Raw genomic sequence first — 19,596 nt, forward strand, 5'->3', positions numbered from 1 at the left:
GCTCCAATTTAGGGTCATGTGGGGCAAGAGTCCGTTCCAACAGTAAGTGCCAACTGATCTTGGCACTGGTCATGTGTCTACTGACTGAAGTACTGCTTCAAACCTCCAAGTCTGAGATGTGGGAGTACAAACTGGACTGACCAGAAGTACAACTTATACATGGGCAAAACATACATACTCTAGTGGTGGCTCTGAGGCTAAGGATCTGTACTAGTAATCGGAAGGTTGCCGTTTCAAATCCCATAAATGCCAATAGGGACTCTGCTCTGTTGGGCCCTTCAGCAAGGCCCTTAACCTACAATTGCTGAGCACTTTGAGTAGTGAGAAAAGCGCTATATAAATGCAAAGAATTATTATTATTAAGTTTGGAATTTGAACCAAGGACTTTTTGAATAGTAATATAGGTGCATATTACCAACTTCTCACAGAAGAGGGGCAAAAATGCAACACTTAAAGGCAGCACATCAGAGAACAACTTTGATAAATGCTAGAGGTGACATATCTGTTCAGATACAGCTGTTGAATGCAAGCAGAGAGAAAAACAAAGAATCTCAAGGGTAAAGCCTGTATCGGCCTTCACTACCTATGAAAATGCAGCAGAGACAGCTTTTAAGAAGGTACACAACAGACTTCTGGGGTCATATGCCATTAAAAAACAAATGCAGGTCTGGTAAAACAGCATGGCAGAACTTCAGGGACTTTCAGGGTTAGTTCTGCATTTACATTTATTAAAACTGAGCAAACAAATTTGCATAGAAATAGTGTGTCATAAAAAGTCTCAAATTTACGTAAAAGAGAACAAAGGCTTCTGTGAGATAAGATGTAGAACAGAGAGTGTAATGAGTACAGAAGGGCATGTTGACTCTATTTATATTAAAATTTACCTTCAGTCTAGAAGCACAAACATTGTATAATTACAGTGAACAGACTAAGAAAGCATACTGTTCAGTTCAGAGCTGGCCATATATTATATCAAATTCAGTGTCTACCTGAGTGCGTGTTTTGTTGAAGAAATTTAGAGCCGTGAAATGTGTTTGCTCTCTTGATTAATTTTATTATTCATAATTCACATTGTGAAAAGTTCTCTCTCTTAAACGTGTTGCATTATTTTCTACAAAAATGATGGCAAAAAACAGTACACAATTTACCCATTCAGAAAAAACTTTAATTTTAATTAGCACTTATGTAGTCCTTTTTCCTGTGCTATGATATACTGTTAATGTGAAAGAGGTAGAAAAGAAGTGAAATATTTCAAAGTCTAAAAAACAAGTCATTCCTGTTTATAAGACGTTTGTTAAAATCTTTTGACAAAAAATATTTTAATAGACCTCAAGTAAGTAACAAAGCATTATAAGAAACGTCACCACCTCTTGACGAAAAGTATCAAGAGTCACTCAAACGTTTGAAATTCTCCTTTGGCTTGGTTGACTAAGATGACTTGGTTTTTAGTGCTCTGTGGTGAGAGTGCAACAACCACTTGGCCAATGTATGTTTCCCGGAGATTAAATTTGTTTATGTTGTGTAGGACTCATCTATATTAGGACGTGAAGGATATTTGTTAAATTTCAGAATATAACTAGCCTACTCTTGGGTACTAGGGTTCTACTATAAAGGAAAGTCTTTCAACTTACCAAATACATCCAATTTCAAATAACAAAAGTTTTTATTTAGAAAAACGTGACTTCCGCATTTCTGAGGCTTGCTTGTGACAACAAAAGTAAACTAAAAACAAAATAACTATCAGAGATTCTTGGTAGTATTTTCTCAAGGTAAGGATATGTTTCTTGTTCGTTTACTAGAAGTGGCCATTGTGGTTAGAGTTTTGAAACCCAATGGCAAAATCCGAATATTACTAACCCATTACATTCAATTATTTTACACAGTCTGAGGAGTGAGATGCACATCAAGTGGCAGAGTAGTCAAAAGAGCACATGCGAGTTTCATTGTACTTTGTAAACATAATAAATACACTGAACTGTATTTTTTTTAATAAAGACCTTACATTTTTGAAAGAGCTAAGCCACCTTTTCTGTGGCATGTAGTGCACACACACAATAAAAAAAACACAGAAAAGGAAAAAGAGATAGTGTGGGACAGCGAGGACTGTGAGGCAGGAATGACAGCTCTGCGCTACTATTCTGCCTATATTAAAATGTGTACTGAACTTACTAAACATGGCAAAATATTTTCTAGCTGCCCCATGAAACTTTCCCAGATAAGTGTGGTATGAAGATTAATTAATGGATTATTTATTACTACTATTGTGTCCATAGCATAGATAAATTCATGAATATACTAATGGATTGAAGATATTGAGGATAGCAAGTAATATTATTGACAGGCAATGTCTCGCAGTGAAAAAGTCTGGGGTTCACATCTATATGAAGTTTGTATATTCTACCCGAGTGATCTGTTTTATTTCCACAATCTAAAAACATGCAGGTTACGTAGATTGACCATGCTAAATTCACCCTAGTGTGTGGGTGTATGTGCCAGTGCATGTTCACTTTAAAATGGACTGGTGCCGTTCAGGGACTGTTCCTGCCTCACACCTTGCTGCTTGCTAGGATAGACTTCCGCTGGCCCTGTAGCCTTCCCCGGACAAGTACATTAGGAGGATGGATGAATGGATGCCTAAGACATCTCTTAAGCTCTTGCCACTTTATGCTACGTGCGGGGTAAATATTTTCCATCACTGAGACACATGTGCATTATCAATCTAGCGGCAGTATAAGCAATTGTAAGTAACTTTTTAATTTTTATTGTCTAGTCGTGCACAGAACAAGACAACCATTCAAATCTGGGCATTAACCTTCAATGCCAATAACAGTGCTTGGCAAGGACTTCCCAAGTTGAATCCATGCCACTGGCCTTGAAGGTTACCATGGAGGAAAATGAATGGAGTAGTTATCAAAGTGAAATGCTCAGCATGTCTCCTTTAAAAATGGCTGATCCTCACAACAACGAATTGCTTTTTGCTTTTTTACCTTCTTAAAACAACATGGATACACTTTTCTGCAGTATAGGTATAATCTCAAGACATGGATCGACACAACTTTATCTTGAAGAATAAATGTATCATATTATATTATATTATTATATTTATTATTAACAAACACCAATATTCATTAAAATATTTTCCAAGGCTACTTACTACAAGACAGACTCGCAAAGAACTAGAATCTGTTTGCCAATACCAGGTGCAAACCAGAAACCATCTCAGGACAGGGTACAAGTACATTGGAAAGCACTTTTACTGTTATTTATGTGGAGACAATTTTGAATCACCATCCTATTTAAACCAAAACATCACTGGGATGTGGATGTTCCTTGATAAACCTCACACATTCATAAGGAGAATGCTTACACTTCACTTAGATTGTACTTAATACCAGGATTTCATCCCATGTTAGGAGATGTAAGAGAACAAGTATATAATGACAGTGACAAAATGTGGCCTGTCAAAATTCAAGCCACTGTTTTATCACAGGAAAGAATGATTTGTGCATAGGACCAGAGAAAGGAAAAGGACCAAAGCACACTTCCCTATACACTGAGAGCTGTATACCTTTGGATTATATTGCTTCTCCTCCAAGTTTCTGTTTCTGTCTGCCTGGTACAGGTTATGAATATGAAAGCTGTCAATTTGTCAATACATTCACAGTGCACAATACTATAAAGTAAGTCTTTCTAAGCTTTTCTTCCAGTTTAAATTCTGCCAGTATTTATTTTCCTGTCAAAAAACTTGATTCATATTATTGTGCTAGAACTCAATGCTCTCAGAGAAAATCCAGAAGAACTGTAAGTCTCATTCTATAGCTTAAAGGCTTTATGAGTTATCAGGTGAGACTAAATGAAAACAAGCTTTTCAAGTTAAAATAAAGAAAGATTAAGGGAGCTTTAACATACATTTTCAGAAATTTTGCTGGAATACACTAAGCTGAATCAAGTCTTTAAGATAACTTTGCTTTTCAGCCTTTAACAATAGGTTTTTTCAAGTATAAATTGAGAAAGCAACCAGAAGGTTGACAAGATTTTGTTATTTCTGTTTTTAAAAAATCTCAATGTGACTTTTCAGGCAATCTGTTAAGTAGTAGAAACATGATGAGCTTTTGTAGATTGACTCTGAAGATTAAAAAATATTCCACCGAAAAATTATTATTTTTTTTATATGTTACTTACCCCATGAAGTTTTTTGCATTTTTTGAAACAGAGATAACACACTTTCTGATAGAATGGCTACCTATGATGAGCAATGCTGGAATGCAACAAGCAATATAAAAACAACCATGACATAAATCTTATGTTAGTGTCACATAATCCATGTACCAAATCATGCAGTTGTATGCTCACACAGAGCAAAACACAAGCATTTTTTGCTACAACACTGTTAAGTAAATACACCCGGAGAATCATAGCAGTGCATGCAGAAGAAACACATTCACATGACACTGGGCTTTTGAATTGAAGACCCACCTCTTTCCTTTAGTCACTTGTCAAAGTTCTCTCTTCAGTTGAAATCTTGTTTGCCCTTTGTGAACACATGACTGTGGATTATGCAACCCAAGTAACAAGAGATTTTTTTCATGGACGTTTTTCTAACATTTGCATTAGTCATCATAGATGCTTATTTTATGAGAAAGTTTGTTATTGCCATCATTTTTGTGTAGTGTATTTCCTTAAATTTTTGAAACAAAAGGTTAAAAACAAAAAGTCTGGCTGTTTTCACCACATACCCATAGGAGATAAACAAGTCACTGCTTCATTACCCAGTACTTTGATGTATTGACTCACCCTGTCCAGAGCTGGAACCTATCTTGCACCCAAAGATGCCAGGCTCTGGCCCCTAGTGAACTTAAATGTTATTAACCAGAGGTGTAAAACATGTATGACTGACTGCAGCTTCAGGAAAAATACTGTAGTACAGGACAGGAGTAAAGCTGTATAATGTTCTGGTGGGAAAGACTTGTAAGTGACATATAGGTATCTCTGTAAGTGTCCTTGGCCCCTTGACAGAAAGACATGATGGGTTCAAGAAAGACTGCAAGGACAGCTGGAATCACATGGAGGTGTTCTAGGAATAAAGTCACAGACATTCCCAAGAAAATCCCTAGCTTCAGAAGTAGCACAGGGCCTGCTACATAAGTAGATTCCAGTCCAGATTTAAACGCACTTTACAGCCAGAAACATTTTAAGCCTGGAGATTGTGTGAAAGGCAACAGCATGACAGGCAGGAGGAACAGGGGGCCAATAGAATGGGAAAAGGCCAAACCTTTGAACAGGATGAAGCTCTTTGAATTGCGACTTGCTAGCCTAGTAGGCCAGCCACCCTACCTGATACATAAGGAGGACCAAATGTTCTGTAGAAGGAGCAAGAGCGGCTGTAGACTTGTTGTGTTATTTTGTACCTTTAGGTTCCAACACCCTGTGCTCTTCTATAAATTTTGTTATAATAAATTATTTTAAATAAATACTTTGACTTTTAATAATGTTAAAACAATTTCTGAAATTCTCCAGAATTATCTTGCAATTTTTGGATGTGTTAGTATTGTTATTATTTATTGATTTTTATGTCATTTCAGCATTTTGTTTGCTACTTTTTCAATGGCTACCACCATTGTCTGAGCTGGTTTCATGAGCATAGGTATATTACTTGAGGCAACAACTCCCGTTGTTAGTCAGGTGGCTTGTGAACTGACCTGTGCCCATAGCCAACATATGGGTACATCATGCCCCCAGGTAGATCTGGTTGCAAGTGCCCAAAAAGATACAAGCAAAACAGAGCCCTTCATTTGGATTCATGTGATTGGATCAGTGGCTGAAGTCAACAAGGTTGGGGGAATCCCTCATGGAGAACAAAATACAAAAACAAAAAAGTACCAGCTAGTTCTACTGAGGAAAAAATAAATAAATAAAAATGATAGTTCTCTACCAATATTGTTATCTATATAATATGCTTTGTTCTGCTTATGTGGTTACTGTGCATCTGTACATTTTCTGTCTTTCCCATTTTACATAGGTGTCATTGAGGGTAAAAAAGTGAATGCATTTTCATAAAGATAACAAGAACATTTCAAAGTAGTAGTACTGACAGGAATGGAATGTCTTATTATGTTGAAAGATTAGGGTAAATTAAAAAGAAAGTAGATGAACAGTCTAGCCTGTTATCTCCAAAGCTCAAAGTTCAATGTACCAGCTAAGACGAACAAACGAAATGGCAGAAATGTGGAAAGGTGTCATTTTTAAACTGCTCAATGAATGTGGACATTTTACCAGTCACAACATTTCAGCTACACACCTATAAGGGTTGCTGCAAATCATGTACCATTGACTGGTCAATATAGGTGGCTCAAATGAGAGACAGAAACCATAAACCATCCACATCACCAGTGTTATTCAAATTAAACCCCCACAAAATATTTACTTTTTATTTTATTAAGTTTAGGCATATTACTTCCTAATGGGTATTTTACTAATTTATTTTATAAAATGCTAATGCACATCAACAACCTTAGTTACGGGAGTGTGTGAGAAGCTAATTAAGCATACTTCCAAAACTTGTCAATATGAGGAACAATTACAGTAGTCTAAAGAAAAATAATGAAATACTTTCATTTGTAATGCCCAATGTGTTTTACCACACGGGATTGGCTATGGAAATGTGTATTTTTTTTCTTTTTCTGTAAAGGGCATTGTGAAAGTGAAAATTATGAAGTTACTAAAACTCAGACTAGCATACACTGTCAAACCACATAGCCCCTGAAAATTGAATCCAACTTATCCTCCTGTTGAAAACCCCAACTGCAAATGTTAACTTGATAACTCTTGGGTGCAAAATAACATTCATAATACAAGTAGTCTGCAGTATTAATTTGGTAATGAACTGGACTTGAATAGAAGACTTTCATGTAAGATTGAATGTACCATAAACACTTGTAGCAATTAAACATGAAATAAAATGGTGCAATTTATAGCCGTGCAGCATTGTGCATGAACTGCATTAAAATATAATTTAGTTATTAAAATGCTGTTAAAAGTACTTTTTGGGGGTCGATCCAGATATTTTTAAACTAGTCCACAGCCTGTCAGATAAAATGATAGAAATTGCAGGGAAATAGGACTTTCATGTCATATGTAAAATATCTTTATACATACTATTAGGTATTAAAAGTGGTCAGGAATATGGTAAGTTCGCCTTTAGTTTCAGTTTATTATTAACATGGTGTAATGTTGCTGTCAAAAGTTGTGGATACTCCACTTAGTCCCACCCACACCAAATCTGCTAACGTGTTTAGAGAAACATTGCAATAATGCTTACAGGTAATCTAGCAGTTTCCCCAAGAGATTATAGTTGCATCCTAGTTTGGTGCCACTCTGCCTAAAGTGAAATACTTTGTCCTGTGGACGGTTCTAATATTTCTTTATTGTTGCTGGTGTATTAGACACAACAAGGGCATGTAGCGACATTATGATGTAAGCACATTGTTCTAGTACTGGCGCTGGAGTGCTTTCCAAACATTTCAGGCATTGGTCTTTCTTGATATACGCAGCAGAATCTTTGTCCCTCGATGTAAAAGCAACAGGTAAACAAAAGGGAAGCATCTGCAACAAACAAAGCTGAGCTTTTATATTTCGCAACATTAATATGGCACTGTAGACTATTATATAGCAGCATTGTAGCAAATAAACCCTGTTAGTGAATTACAATTACCTGATGTTCTTAAAATTTGCAGCAAGGAAAACTGTCAGAGTTAAAGTCAGCATAAAAACATTGATTTGCCATGAACGATTTAAGCAGACAAGGAGAAAATAAATTAAACATTTTTCTTTTATCAATCCAGTCACGTCTGCAGACAGCTGCACTACACTGAATATCAAATCTGTAGTTCACATGTTCACAATGCCAGTAGCTGATCAGTACTTTGGCCTCCTACCAACATCCAAAAAAGCATCAGGTAAAGAATATAAAAAGGCAGGTGGGTATTTGTGCTTTCAAATTTCTTCACTGTCACAAAACTGTCAGATATCTGAATATTTTATCTAAATGTAATTTTGTCCTCAGTACATTCTTCCTACTTGTGTATCAGATAAATTATGCATTTTTGTTATGACAAATGAATACCAGCAATCTGCAGTCTCCTAATCCTGCAAGAAAACCCCCCTGGTAAAACACTGTACAAAGCTATTGCTGGTAACAACTTTTTCACTTAGTCCCATATATGCTGTAGAGTATTATATATAAGGCACGTTACATATTTAAAAATATGCATTATAATTCATGCAGGACTGCAGAACTGCCAGACATTCATTATATACTTACAGCCTTTTGCTGTCCTCCAGTCAACAAATCTGTAGTAGTAATCTCACAGCCTCCATGATCTGAAGGTGCCTATGGTAATGTTTACATTATTTCAAAGAGTCTGGAATAAAATCCTACCCTGCCTGGAGGCTCACTGCTGAAGAACTGTTGTGACAAACCAAATCAAATGCTGTAGAGTTAAAAAGTCAAAGCAAACAATCCATTCTTCAGAAACAGGATCCATGCTACAATATTTCTATTGCATGCAGTCTTTTACCATTATCTAAGTAATCAAATGAGCTTACTTTGCATGCACACAAGGGATACATGGTCGAGTAGTGTCACAGTATTAAGATTCTGGGTCCCTCTTGGACTTCTGCTTGCTTACTGTGCAGATGGCTGATCTTGGCATGATGCAGCCTTAGTTGCTCAGATGAAATTTAGCACATCTCAGGCAGGCTTCCGCGACAGTATTCTTTGGAGTTCATTTGCTTCTTTGTTTGTGTTGTGCATAGAAAGCGTAAGAAGTGCCTACTGACAAAGGAGTTGGGCTCTAATGCATAATCTACAGGTCCAATTGTATAGATATCATTAACTCAACTTGTGATCAAAGCAAGTCACCTAGCCTGTCTGTGCTCATACTGTGCTCTATATTTGTACACTGATGAAGAATACATGCCGAGTACTATCAGATCATGAACTGTAAAATGGATTTAAACTGGTCAATGCAAATTTGTTCCTGTGCACGATATATTATATTGGAGTATCTGTCAATCTTTTAACTTCATCTTTTGGCTGTGAATTGGTGTATAGGAGTTAAAAAGGAATACTAAGACTTTAATAAAAACTAAAATTTTGGATATTTATAAAATCTGTTCATTAACTCATTCATTCATTGTTGAAACCAGCTTATTGGTGGAGACTTTTAACATCCCTATATAGGGTACAGACCACAGAACACCCCCAAAACCCATTCCTAGCAGGCCAATTTAGAATTGACTGCCACCATAATCTACACATACTCAGGATGTAGAAAGGAAGCCAGAGTATCCAAAATGAATGTAGGTGGATATGGAAACTCCATATACAAAGTCACTTGGGCTGAGATTACAATTTAGGATTCTGGAAATGTGAGACAGCAGTGCTAAACACTACTTCACCCTGCCAATGATATATTTTAAAATTGAATTTACCTGCAATTACTAATTTTATCCCAGTGAAGTTTTGCTTTGTCAGGTGGATGCGACTTTTAAAACAGGAGTCCAGGTGCAGCTCTGTCAGGCTCCCTAACCCATGACATGGCAACAGCACGACTAAAGCATGTCACTTATGGTCAAAACATTCCAGAAAATTTACATTCAAGGAGAGGTGTTGCTAAAATAAATGTAAATACATGATGAAGCCAACAAACGTATAATCAGTATTTAGAGATTTTAAGTTCAACTGGCTTCCATCTTTATTATCCATTTTATTGTCTGTAACTTTCAATTAGAAATGACAGCTACAGTGTAACTAAAATAAAGACAAAAAAGCTTTGATGAAGAAGTTAATGAATCTCATCAAAAACCACACTGAGCTTTTCACAACCATGCAGTATTTGTTTTTAAAGTGCTGTCTTTCTCAAGACTGCAGTTTGATTCAATTTTCACAAAGGCATCCAACTCAAAAGAATATTTTTCAGCCCATAAATCAGTGTTTCAGAATCATAGTGATGCCATTTACTTTGCTTCTTGTCAGAAGAAAGCTCTTAATTCCTGAATGATATTGTAAATTAAAACATTTGGTGATTTAACGAGAGCTAAAGAAACCAGAAGATGACATCATTGTTTGAGCAAGTTTCTTTTTTAAGATGGAGCTGCAAGCAGAGCCTAGAGACAACTGCTTGTCTTAAGGTACAATTTTGCAACTGAAATGCATATATTAAGAAATCCTCTTTTGCATTCATCTGTTTTTTTCCAGCTGCTTTCTCTGCTATTCACTGATGTTGATTAGCAGTCATCACAGTGTCATACAGCAACTATCAATCTACTGTTTCATTCTTTACTCATCTTTCAGAAGGAATTACTGCTATCATAGGAGGGTAAACAAGTAAATGAATTTGGTATTAAATCAAGAAAGAATATGTTTTTTTATAAAGTGCATTGGAGAAGTTTGTTAATGTCATTTTGCTTCTGAAAACACTTCATATCATTCCTCAAGCTTCCTTGTGTTCTTTTAGATAAATGTGTGCAGCTCTGATCATCACCTCTCTAGTTATGTTTCAGGAGATACATTTGTCTACATAGAAACAGGTAAATGCTGTCAACAGGTATTGCAGATTTCACCTAGAGGACTTTGTAACTACCTAGCTATTTTTTTAGATTATTAATAAGTACTGTTAAAACGTTTTTAAACACCAAAAAATGTTTCCTTTATTACCTTCCTGTCACAGTTACATTTTTTGTCCATCCCACAACTTGTGCATATGTATGTTTTTCTTCTTTTTACTTTTTATATTTCTATTTTAGTTTGTTTTTTTATGCCTATAATTTGTGGCAGAGCAAAATGCTCAGGGAAGCTAAGCTGTATGCGCCACTGGGAGGCTTCAGTAGGTGACAATAAGTAAATATTATGTGACAAAATTTAAGAAAACAGAAACTGCAATTGCATGGTGTGGCAAAAAGGAAAAGGGTTGATTCATTGATCCCTACTTGTTTCATTAAGCGATTTGGTCTTTTCTTCTCAAAAATATACTAAAAGGAAAGGCTGACCAGCACAGACCTTGGTTTAACTCCAATTAAGAACTGATCCTTGATTTAGAAGGATTCACTGGTTATAGTCTGCTTTGGGATTTTTTTTATATATCCATATATATAACATAACCACCTAGTAACTTCCAAATTAGATTTTTTTCATCTGAATAGCTTGTGACTGTATGAATGGAAGAAGTCATGGAAGAATCAATATACTATACTTGAATAAATTACATATTTAAGACAAAGAAAATGAGATGTACAGGCTGATAAAGACGGTTGCAAGGACTGTAGTTACATTGTACCTAGGAAGAACTGGAGATAAAGAATTTCACACCAGAAGTTTAAAGGACAGAGATAAGTTAGGGTCTTGTGAATTTCACCTTGGGATTAATAAAGTATCTATCTATCTATCTATCTATCTATCTATCTATCTATCTATCTATCTATCTATCTATCTATCTATCTATCTATCTATCTATCTATCTATCTATCTATCTAGTATCAGTTTGGTAATAAATTGTTGTCATACAATGCAACCAAAACAGACTAATTTATTCATACATGATTGTCGCAAGCCATGTAAAAAATTCCAATCAGCGAATATTTTTCAAAATATTTTTTAGGCAGTAGTAGATTAATATAGCCTCAAACACCACATTTTTGGCCTCATACTGATTTCAAAAAATTTTATTCACACTGTTATTTTATAATGAACAAATTCTGCTGCAAATGGGACCAGAGTCAATGCTCTATTTTTGCCTCATTGTTATTTGTACCTCATTGTCACTTGGCAGCTGGTTGAGAAAAAAGAAAGCAGAATCTTAACATGCAAGAGCATTAAGAACAAAAAAAAAAGAATCAAAAGATTTAATAATTTCCCAAATATTATAATTTTAATAAATGTAATTTGCAGTTCTCAGAGGACTAGAATTTATACTATTAAAACTGCTATGACTACAGTCAGACAGGAAAAATCTGTCTAATTAAATAACATCTGCCATTAATAGCACAATTTTTTCTTAATTAGAAGAACAAATCAGTTTTTTAAAGTACCTTTCACTGGATATATCATCACAATGTGCTTCACAGAGAAAATACAACTACAGTAACACAAACTGTACCCTGAACTAGGGGCAGCCAAGTAGTATATGCTGGTTTCAATTTTTCCGTCAGGTTGTGGGTCAAATTTCTGATGTATGATTAAGGCATTATTAAAAAATTCCTTGTTCATCCCAAGATTCATCTTTCAAACTATCTCTATCTCTGTGTGAAGCACAGCCACTGGCTGTCATTTTTGTCCACCAATAAGCGGTACCCTTTTATCAAAAAAACTGATAATTAATAGTCACAATCAGATCTAACAGACAGCAGATAAGATAAATCTGGAACAGGCAACATACCAGCCATGTATAACTCCCAGAAACACAAATAAAAAAAAATCCATTAACTTAAAATTAAATTTTTACTGTATTATATTTATATATATATATATATATATATATATATATATATATATATATATATATATATATATATATATATAATTTTTTCAGTATAAATAAGTGATTTTATCCATCTACAAGCATGCTACTTTTCAATATAGATAAGATTTTAAACTTTATTTTATTTACAAACCTGTGTATCTGAAAAGAAAAAATAATTCTTAAGTATTGGCATCTTAACACTCTATAGTACGGCAATGCAAATTGGGATGCAGGTATCACGTCATAAAGGCAATGCAGTCACCTGCATGCACGTCTTCGTTCATAGGATGCAAAGTAAGCACCAAGGCAATGCAGCGTGCAATGCAACAAAGGTTCTTCTTTGGGTTTTGATGGACAGAAGCTGCAGCGAGGAATACTGATTTGAAGGTACTTGCAGGAAAGTGGGGTGGAGGTGGAAAATAAGCAAGGAGAAGCTATGGAACAGGAATGGGTAAATAGTCCAGGACAAAGTGAACCGCATGGTTGCGTGCTTGAGTCTTACAGGGAAAGGGGGGGTGTATCATCAGTACAAATACAGGCTGATGAAATGTACGGAATTTCGGCAAAGCAGAAGCCACATAAACCAGGGTTCAGACCAGTTAGGGAAGCAAGCATGTCTTAAACAGCCAGACAGGGCAGTGTAATGATGAAGATAGCAAATAAGAAAATGAATGCAAATTATTGCAAGATTTGGTCTTTTTTCAATTAATTTATGAATAAGCAAAACTCAAAATTATATTTTTAGTACTTTTGAAATGGGAAGGGAAAGCAGCATCATTTTCAGGCCCCTTCTTGGCTAAAAGAGCACATGCGTTTTAGGGGGGGAAAAAAAAAAACTCAAATGGCAACTGTGTCCCACATTCATGGGTGGTAGTAGAGGAAAACAACAGTCCACAGGCAAGGCAGAGGAGCCACACACAGGCAGTGTGGCAAGATTCCTCCCGCATTCGCCAGAATGACAAACAGTCAATGCACATCACAAACGGAAGGAGGAGTGGGCAGGCAAATTAACTAAAGGAAAAAAAAAGAAACTGCAGAAAATAAAAAAAATATCATAAAAAAAGCCAAACCAACTTAAAACATGGATGTCAAGAGCACAAACCTTCTGGCTCTGTGTTTTCTTTGAGGTGGACTTGCTTCAGTGGACAGCAGAAGATTTCGTGACACTTAGCACGAAATGGGGACTCTTTTTTCCTTATATCCGCAGAATGGATGGAGTCCTGCCGCAACATAATGTACTCCTGGGTACCTGGAGCTGCATCATCCTGAACTGTGGTTACACCATAACAAAATGAACTGAGGTTAGAGAGCTATAGTTAAAAAAAACAAGTAAAAGAAAAGAAAAAAAATGCAAGCCAAAAAAAAATTTGTAAAAAGAAACATATTTTTTTAAAGTTAAGAGTAAAAAGATAGAAGAGAGAAGAAACAAACCAATTAAATAAAACAATGTGTGGTATGGTGAAACACTACTGAAATAAGAGAGAAAAAGAGTGAAATATATGGTGCCAGCAGTCAGTGAATTATAGGAAAACCCAGTTGGTCTACTGTTGTTATTTGCAATTATCCATTTCCACATTTCCCTTCTAATCTCTGTTGGAACATGAATGTATAGTAGGATTTATAGCATAAAAAAGACTTCAGTGTATAAGCAACATTGTTGCTTATTGCACTGTACCACTATGTTCATTTTATCCTTTGGAAATGTTTTTGGCAGCAAACACGGAAAATAATACAATCTATTTTTTATGGGTAGTTTTCAAAAATGTGCTAGACAAAACAATGACAATAAAAAATATTAAAATAAATTACATCTTCAGCAGTTTTTTTTTTGGTACAAGGGCTGCTCCCATTCAAGCGGGCAACTGCTAGTGCCATTAAATGTCTGTCGAACTGTTACAACAGTAGAACAATCAACATTGCACATCAAAGCCGCAACAGAATGCTTGCAAATGGGAAATCCATTTAAATCGATGCAAGCCTGTGTAGCTTAAACAAAACTTTAGCTGGTACTTTATTACATGCAGATACGCAAAATGTCAAAAAACATTCAAAGAAAGACACCAGCCCACACACTATTTATGGTGTACCAATAAGAAAGAGTAGCCCAGCTGAAAATGGTTGTCTTCAAGGCAATTGAAAGAGGAATATTTATGCCAAGCAACACTTAAAGTAAAAGTCAAAGATTGGGAAGAAAAAAATACACTTTGGTAATTGCAGGAGACATCACACAATTAGTCATTTGGTGACTGCTACAGTTTCATATAAGTTGGTAAACTATAGTAGTCTCATAGAACTAATCTAATAGATATAGATATGTACAGGGGTGGGCAAAAGTAGGTTTAAAGTTGTTCATATGGAACAGACATACATGTTAAGATGACTACAATAGCGTTATTAACTCAATAGCTTTAACAACTCAGAAGAATGTCACAATGACACTTAGGTACATTCAGTCTCGTAAATGCTCAAATAAAATTGTGAACCTACTTTTACCCACCTTGTATAGATACAATACAGCAATAACTGAATAAAATCAAAGGCGTCCACTATATCATCAAAGCTATTCACTTTCTAATTCACTTGTAAAAAGACGAAAAAGCTAAACTGAAAATTTACAATAAAGCACATTCATCTTTGCCATTTAGTAGTTTCAGAGGAAAGATATTTACGTAGTCAAAATAACACTGCACGCTTTTGAGACAGCAACAAAACTGACTGCAGCTGGTGTCTATGAAATAAACATACAGTAATTTATTTTCACTTGTTTAACTAAAAACATACAGTACCCTTCACAGGCTCTAAGGTAGAACGTTCTCTGAATATTCTGGACTTCTTTATTGACCATGCAAGAAAAGACGCATGAAGCTACTTGCACACATTTCACAAAATTTCCTTTAAATAGAAATAATCATGGATTTTTAGATTTCATTGAAATATATTAATTGGTTAGGAAACTATCCTTCTCACTAAGCCAGAAAGAATAACTGACATTAAAAAATGCATATACTATAAATAAAAAAATGAAGTGAAACTTTTTTTTAAACACAAAAAGATATTCCAGTGTTTATGTTTATATTTATATATACTGTATGTGTTGTCACATCTGCGTTTGGGAGTCAGTTCACAGGCTCAAATAGATGCAGTTACCTGCTGAACCAGGGGTTGGCGCTGCTCTGTAACTCTTTTTCCTCTCTCCCTGCAGAACTGAAGAATTCATACACTAACATCACTTCCAGTTCCGACCATCAAGATCCCACTTCTTCATACCATCACTTCTGGTTCCAGAATGCCTTTCACCCATGACATCACTTCCTGCAACCTACTATATATACCACCTCCATTTATCTTTTTGTCAGTTCTGTTTTCAACTCTGTCTGTGAAGATGTCATTTCCTTTGCTTGTGCTATGGTATATGTAAACCTTATTTTATAGTGTGTGTGTATATATATTAGACCTAAGCTTAAATAATTAATAAACTGATGAAAATTCTTCTCTCTCTACAGTCTTAACAGTAAAATAAAGAATTGGCCACACACAGTCTTTTACCAATACGCCACTGTGCTTGCTACCCATCATGTCCGTTTTAAACAACAAATGCCAAAAGACAACCTCACACACATCAATTGATCTAAATATTCACTGTATAATTTTTGACTTTCAACCTACATCCAGACAGCTACAGTGTCTTTAAAGGAACTGGCTGTGCCCTCAACCTATCTATACCTCTTGTTAAATGAAAAACGTACATACTACAATTTTTAAGGCAGAACTAACATTTGACCTTTTACTTTAGTACTTATGAACAGTGTCTTTGTGTGATATTGTCAAATAAATGCCCCAGACGATAACTGTAAATGCTTATCTCTTTAACATTATAATCAATTACTAAAAAATGCTGTAATCTCTGCATCATCTCCTTATATTAATGCATAGTAACCTTTATTGTGTGAACTGTACTGTCACATTCTATTGCAACATATTGAATCACTACACTATTAAAGCATATTGCACCAAACAGAAGGCTTAACATTCCCCTTTTATCTTTACAGACCCAATCTTGGACTTTAAAGATCATCACATTAGCTCCACATAATTGCATACAGTAATACCTCAGATGAATCCTCTGTGAAGTATGCATAATATGTGCTATGGTGCATGCACAAATTTAAGTACCAGTCTGCTAAATGTTGTCAATGAGCAACTTTGATAAACAGAATAATCATGGTCTGTCCCTGATATTGTGTGTACAGCAGAAGGCAAAGTTGTAATACACAAGTACTTAGTTATTACACATGTAAAAGCAATACCTTTAGAAACTAAAACGCACATTATATAAGAAGTAGAGGCTGGAGTGAAGAAATCAGCTAGCGTGGAACAAGGGGCCATGGACAGAGAGTACTCACCTGGCCACTGGTGAGTCTTAAGAATAATGGCTTGGATCGTGTCACAGTGTAAAGTGAGGCAGCTGGTGTTGCCATTGCATCCAAGTGAGATGCAAGGTGGAACCAACATCCTTAAATGTCTAGGCAGTAAATGAAGTAGATAAATGCATATGGAGCTTCATGGGAAGAGGTGTGCTAAATCAGGATGCTGGCACCAAGCTTGTAGGATGGCCACAGAATGAGACAGCAGACATGCTTAAACCTTCCACATGAACCCCCCAAATTTTCCCCTAACTGGTTATTATGATACATATCCATCTTGCCCTTAAGTTACATTTCTAGCTCCTTTCATGTTTAAAAGTAAAATCCTGTATACTATTTCAATATCCAGTAAACTAGAGAAATGGTTCTAGTCTTGCTAAATTTCCTCTCTTGAACTCCTCTCTTGAAACTATAAACTGTATGGCATGCAGTTAGTTCATAATTGTATTGGGAAGGACATCCTGAAAATTGTTTGTCAGGCATAGATACTTCAGACATCAGCTCCCTAGAGGCCGTATTCAAATTTTATTTTATTGAACTTTGAAGTATTTTGTATTGTAATGTCTTTGATAAAAATTCTTAAAATATAGAGGATGCAATGACTCTTCAAAAGGAACAGCCAAACATAAAGAGTCAGACATCATGGCCTTTCATGAGTGGACATTAAAGAAGCAGATGCAGGCCTGTCATTGTTTAGGAGAGGAAAATATCTGAGAATATTGGTATAAATTTGCAGCTGGCTAAGCAGACAGCATGGCTAAAAGTGAGAAATACGTCAACAAAAAACACTCATCTTTCTCTCCAACATATGGCTATAGCACGCTCCCAGAACTGTACAAATGTGGCAGTGTATACAGTGTGTCTTGAAATCTAAAGATCTAAAGGCTATTATTAACATACTGTACAGTGAGTAGATACTAAAGAAATTAAATTAGCCTAAATATATTTACCAAGGTCAGAACAATGAGGACGTAGTGCAAAAAAAAACTGAGTCATAAATATCAGAATGACATCTAAAATGAAGGAAACTGGAACCCACCTTTATGATGTGAGATACCTGCTTACATACTACATTGAACAACTGGAACATATCACTACTGTTGCAGATAACAAGGGTTGGCAACAGACACTCAAATTTTACCCTCAAAGTTATGGAGATCCGGTAACCATTAACTTATGCAAAGGATCAAACTAGGAACAAAAATTTGAGAATTTTAGAAGTGCTAGAAGTCTGGCAATCCCAATAAATTTATGTTAAGAGTTCTTTCAGAAATTCTGGGAGATGAAACAATGAAAGAGCACACTGCTGACCTTTCAAACATTCTCCTAGAGCTGCCACTGTTAGATTTAAAAATTTTCATAACAAATAAAGAATACTGCACAGGACCCAAGAGGAAAGAGAGAGAGGGATTCTAGAAGAGAACCTTTGGGTTTATATTTTCTTGAATTTTACTACTACTACATAAACATAAATGCATTTGTTTTGTTGGGGGTTCTTGACCTAAAGAATCTACTTTTGATATCAGTTTGTTTATAATGTGTAATTTTTAAAAAATTTTATCATATAATTGGGCAGTTTTCACCAACGATCACCATATTCATTTATTACCGGGCCGCATCATTTTGAACTCTCATTGTTAGGACTGCTCACACATTATTCTGGGCATGTACTTGAAGGTCATAACATGCTGCTTATGACAAAACAGGATAAAAAATCACCTTTTGGTATCTTCCTTATCTAAGTTCACAGATTCTTAAAACCTTTATTATAAAAACCTTTTTTGCTCACCTGATCTTCTCTTCATGGTCGACCTTTCACTTTTGAACTTCTTGACTCCAATTCTTGTATCTGCATTAGTTTTGATTGCTGTGATTTTCTTCCCTACAGTATTTAACACTTTTCTGTCTTTTGGTTATGTGTTTTCTTCCAGTTTCATTATAAATATTAATGTGCTTCCTGCTTAGCATGACAATTAGAACATTAGAAAAACTTTTGACAAGAACAGACTATTCAGACCAACAAACTTCATGGATCTTGTCCACCAAATTCTTCCAAACCAACATCAAGTTTAGTTTTGAATGTTCCTAGAGTCCTACTGTCTACCACACTACTTGGTACGTTATGCCAAGTGACTATAGTTCTTGTTGTGAAGAAATACTTTCTAAACTGAAATGCAAAATTTGCTCTTAAGTGTCCAGCTATGCTCCTGTGTTCTTGTTGAAGCCTTTGCTTCCTGTGTTTTGGCTATTCTGCACCCATCTACACACTACAATCTGGAATTCCATATCTTTTAGTTTGATGCCCAACATCACATGTAGATCCTTATTAAATGCATTTTAAAAAATCAAGATAAATCATCATAGGCAGGGGTGCACATAACTTTTTCAGTGAGTTACTCAAGTGAGTACCAACAGATTGAGTTTGGTATGCAATTCAATTCAAAGAGCTTTATTGGCATGACCATAAACAGTTTTGCCAAAGAAATTGAAAAAATTGAAATAAAACAATTTCTATAACAGATTTAACAGTAAGGTAAAGAATTAGGGTAAAAAATAAATACAGATACAACAACAATAATAATAAAATAAAAATATAGCAGCAGCTTAAAAAGAGGTAAGAATCAGAAATACCTGATCACTCAGAGTAAGGTTTT

The 19,596-nt window shown here is 35.4% G+C and overlaps 1 protein-coding gene across 5 annotated transcripts in view; it reads right to left on the reverse strand.

Moving 5' to 3' along the window:
• The window catches only part of LOC114662380 (fibroblast growth factor 13), a 400,003-nt gene that overhangs the window by 174,371 nt on the left and 206,036 nt on the right, over nucleotides 1-19,596 (reverse strand). For 4 of the 5 annotated variants that reach the window (XM_028815804.2, XM_028815805.2, XM_051935229.1 and 1 more), the window contains one exon: nucleotides 13,621-13,788. The exons of the other annotated variant lie outside the window; for it this stretch is intronic. In XM_028815804.2, the coding sequence (XP_028671637.1) occupies nucleotides 13,621-13,788 (168 nt within the window). The remainder of the gene's footprint in view (nucleotides 1-13,620; nucleotides 13,789-19,596) is intronic. 5 annotated transcript variants of the gene reach the window in all.

This window comes from Erpetoichthys calabaricus, chromosome 12 (genome assembly GCF_900747795.2).
Source record: "Erpetoichthys calabaricus chromosome 12, fErpCal1.3, whole genome shotgun sequence".
Taxonomy (NCBI): Eukaryota; Metazoa; Chordata; class Cladistia; order Polypteriformes; family Polypteridae; genus Erpetoichthys; species Erpetoichthys calabaricus.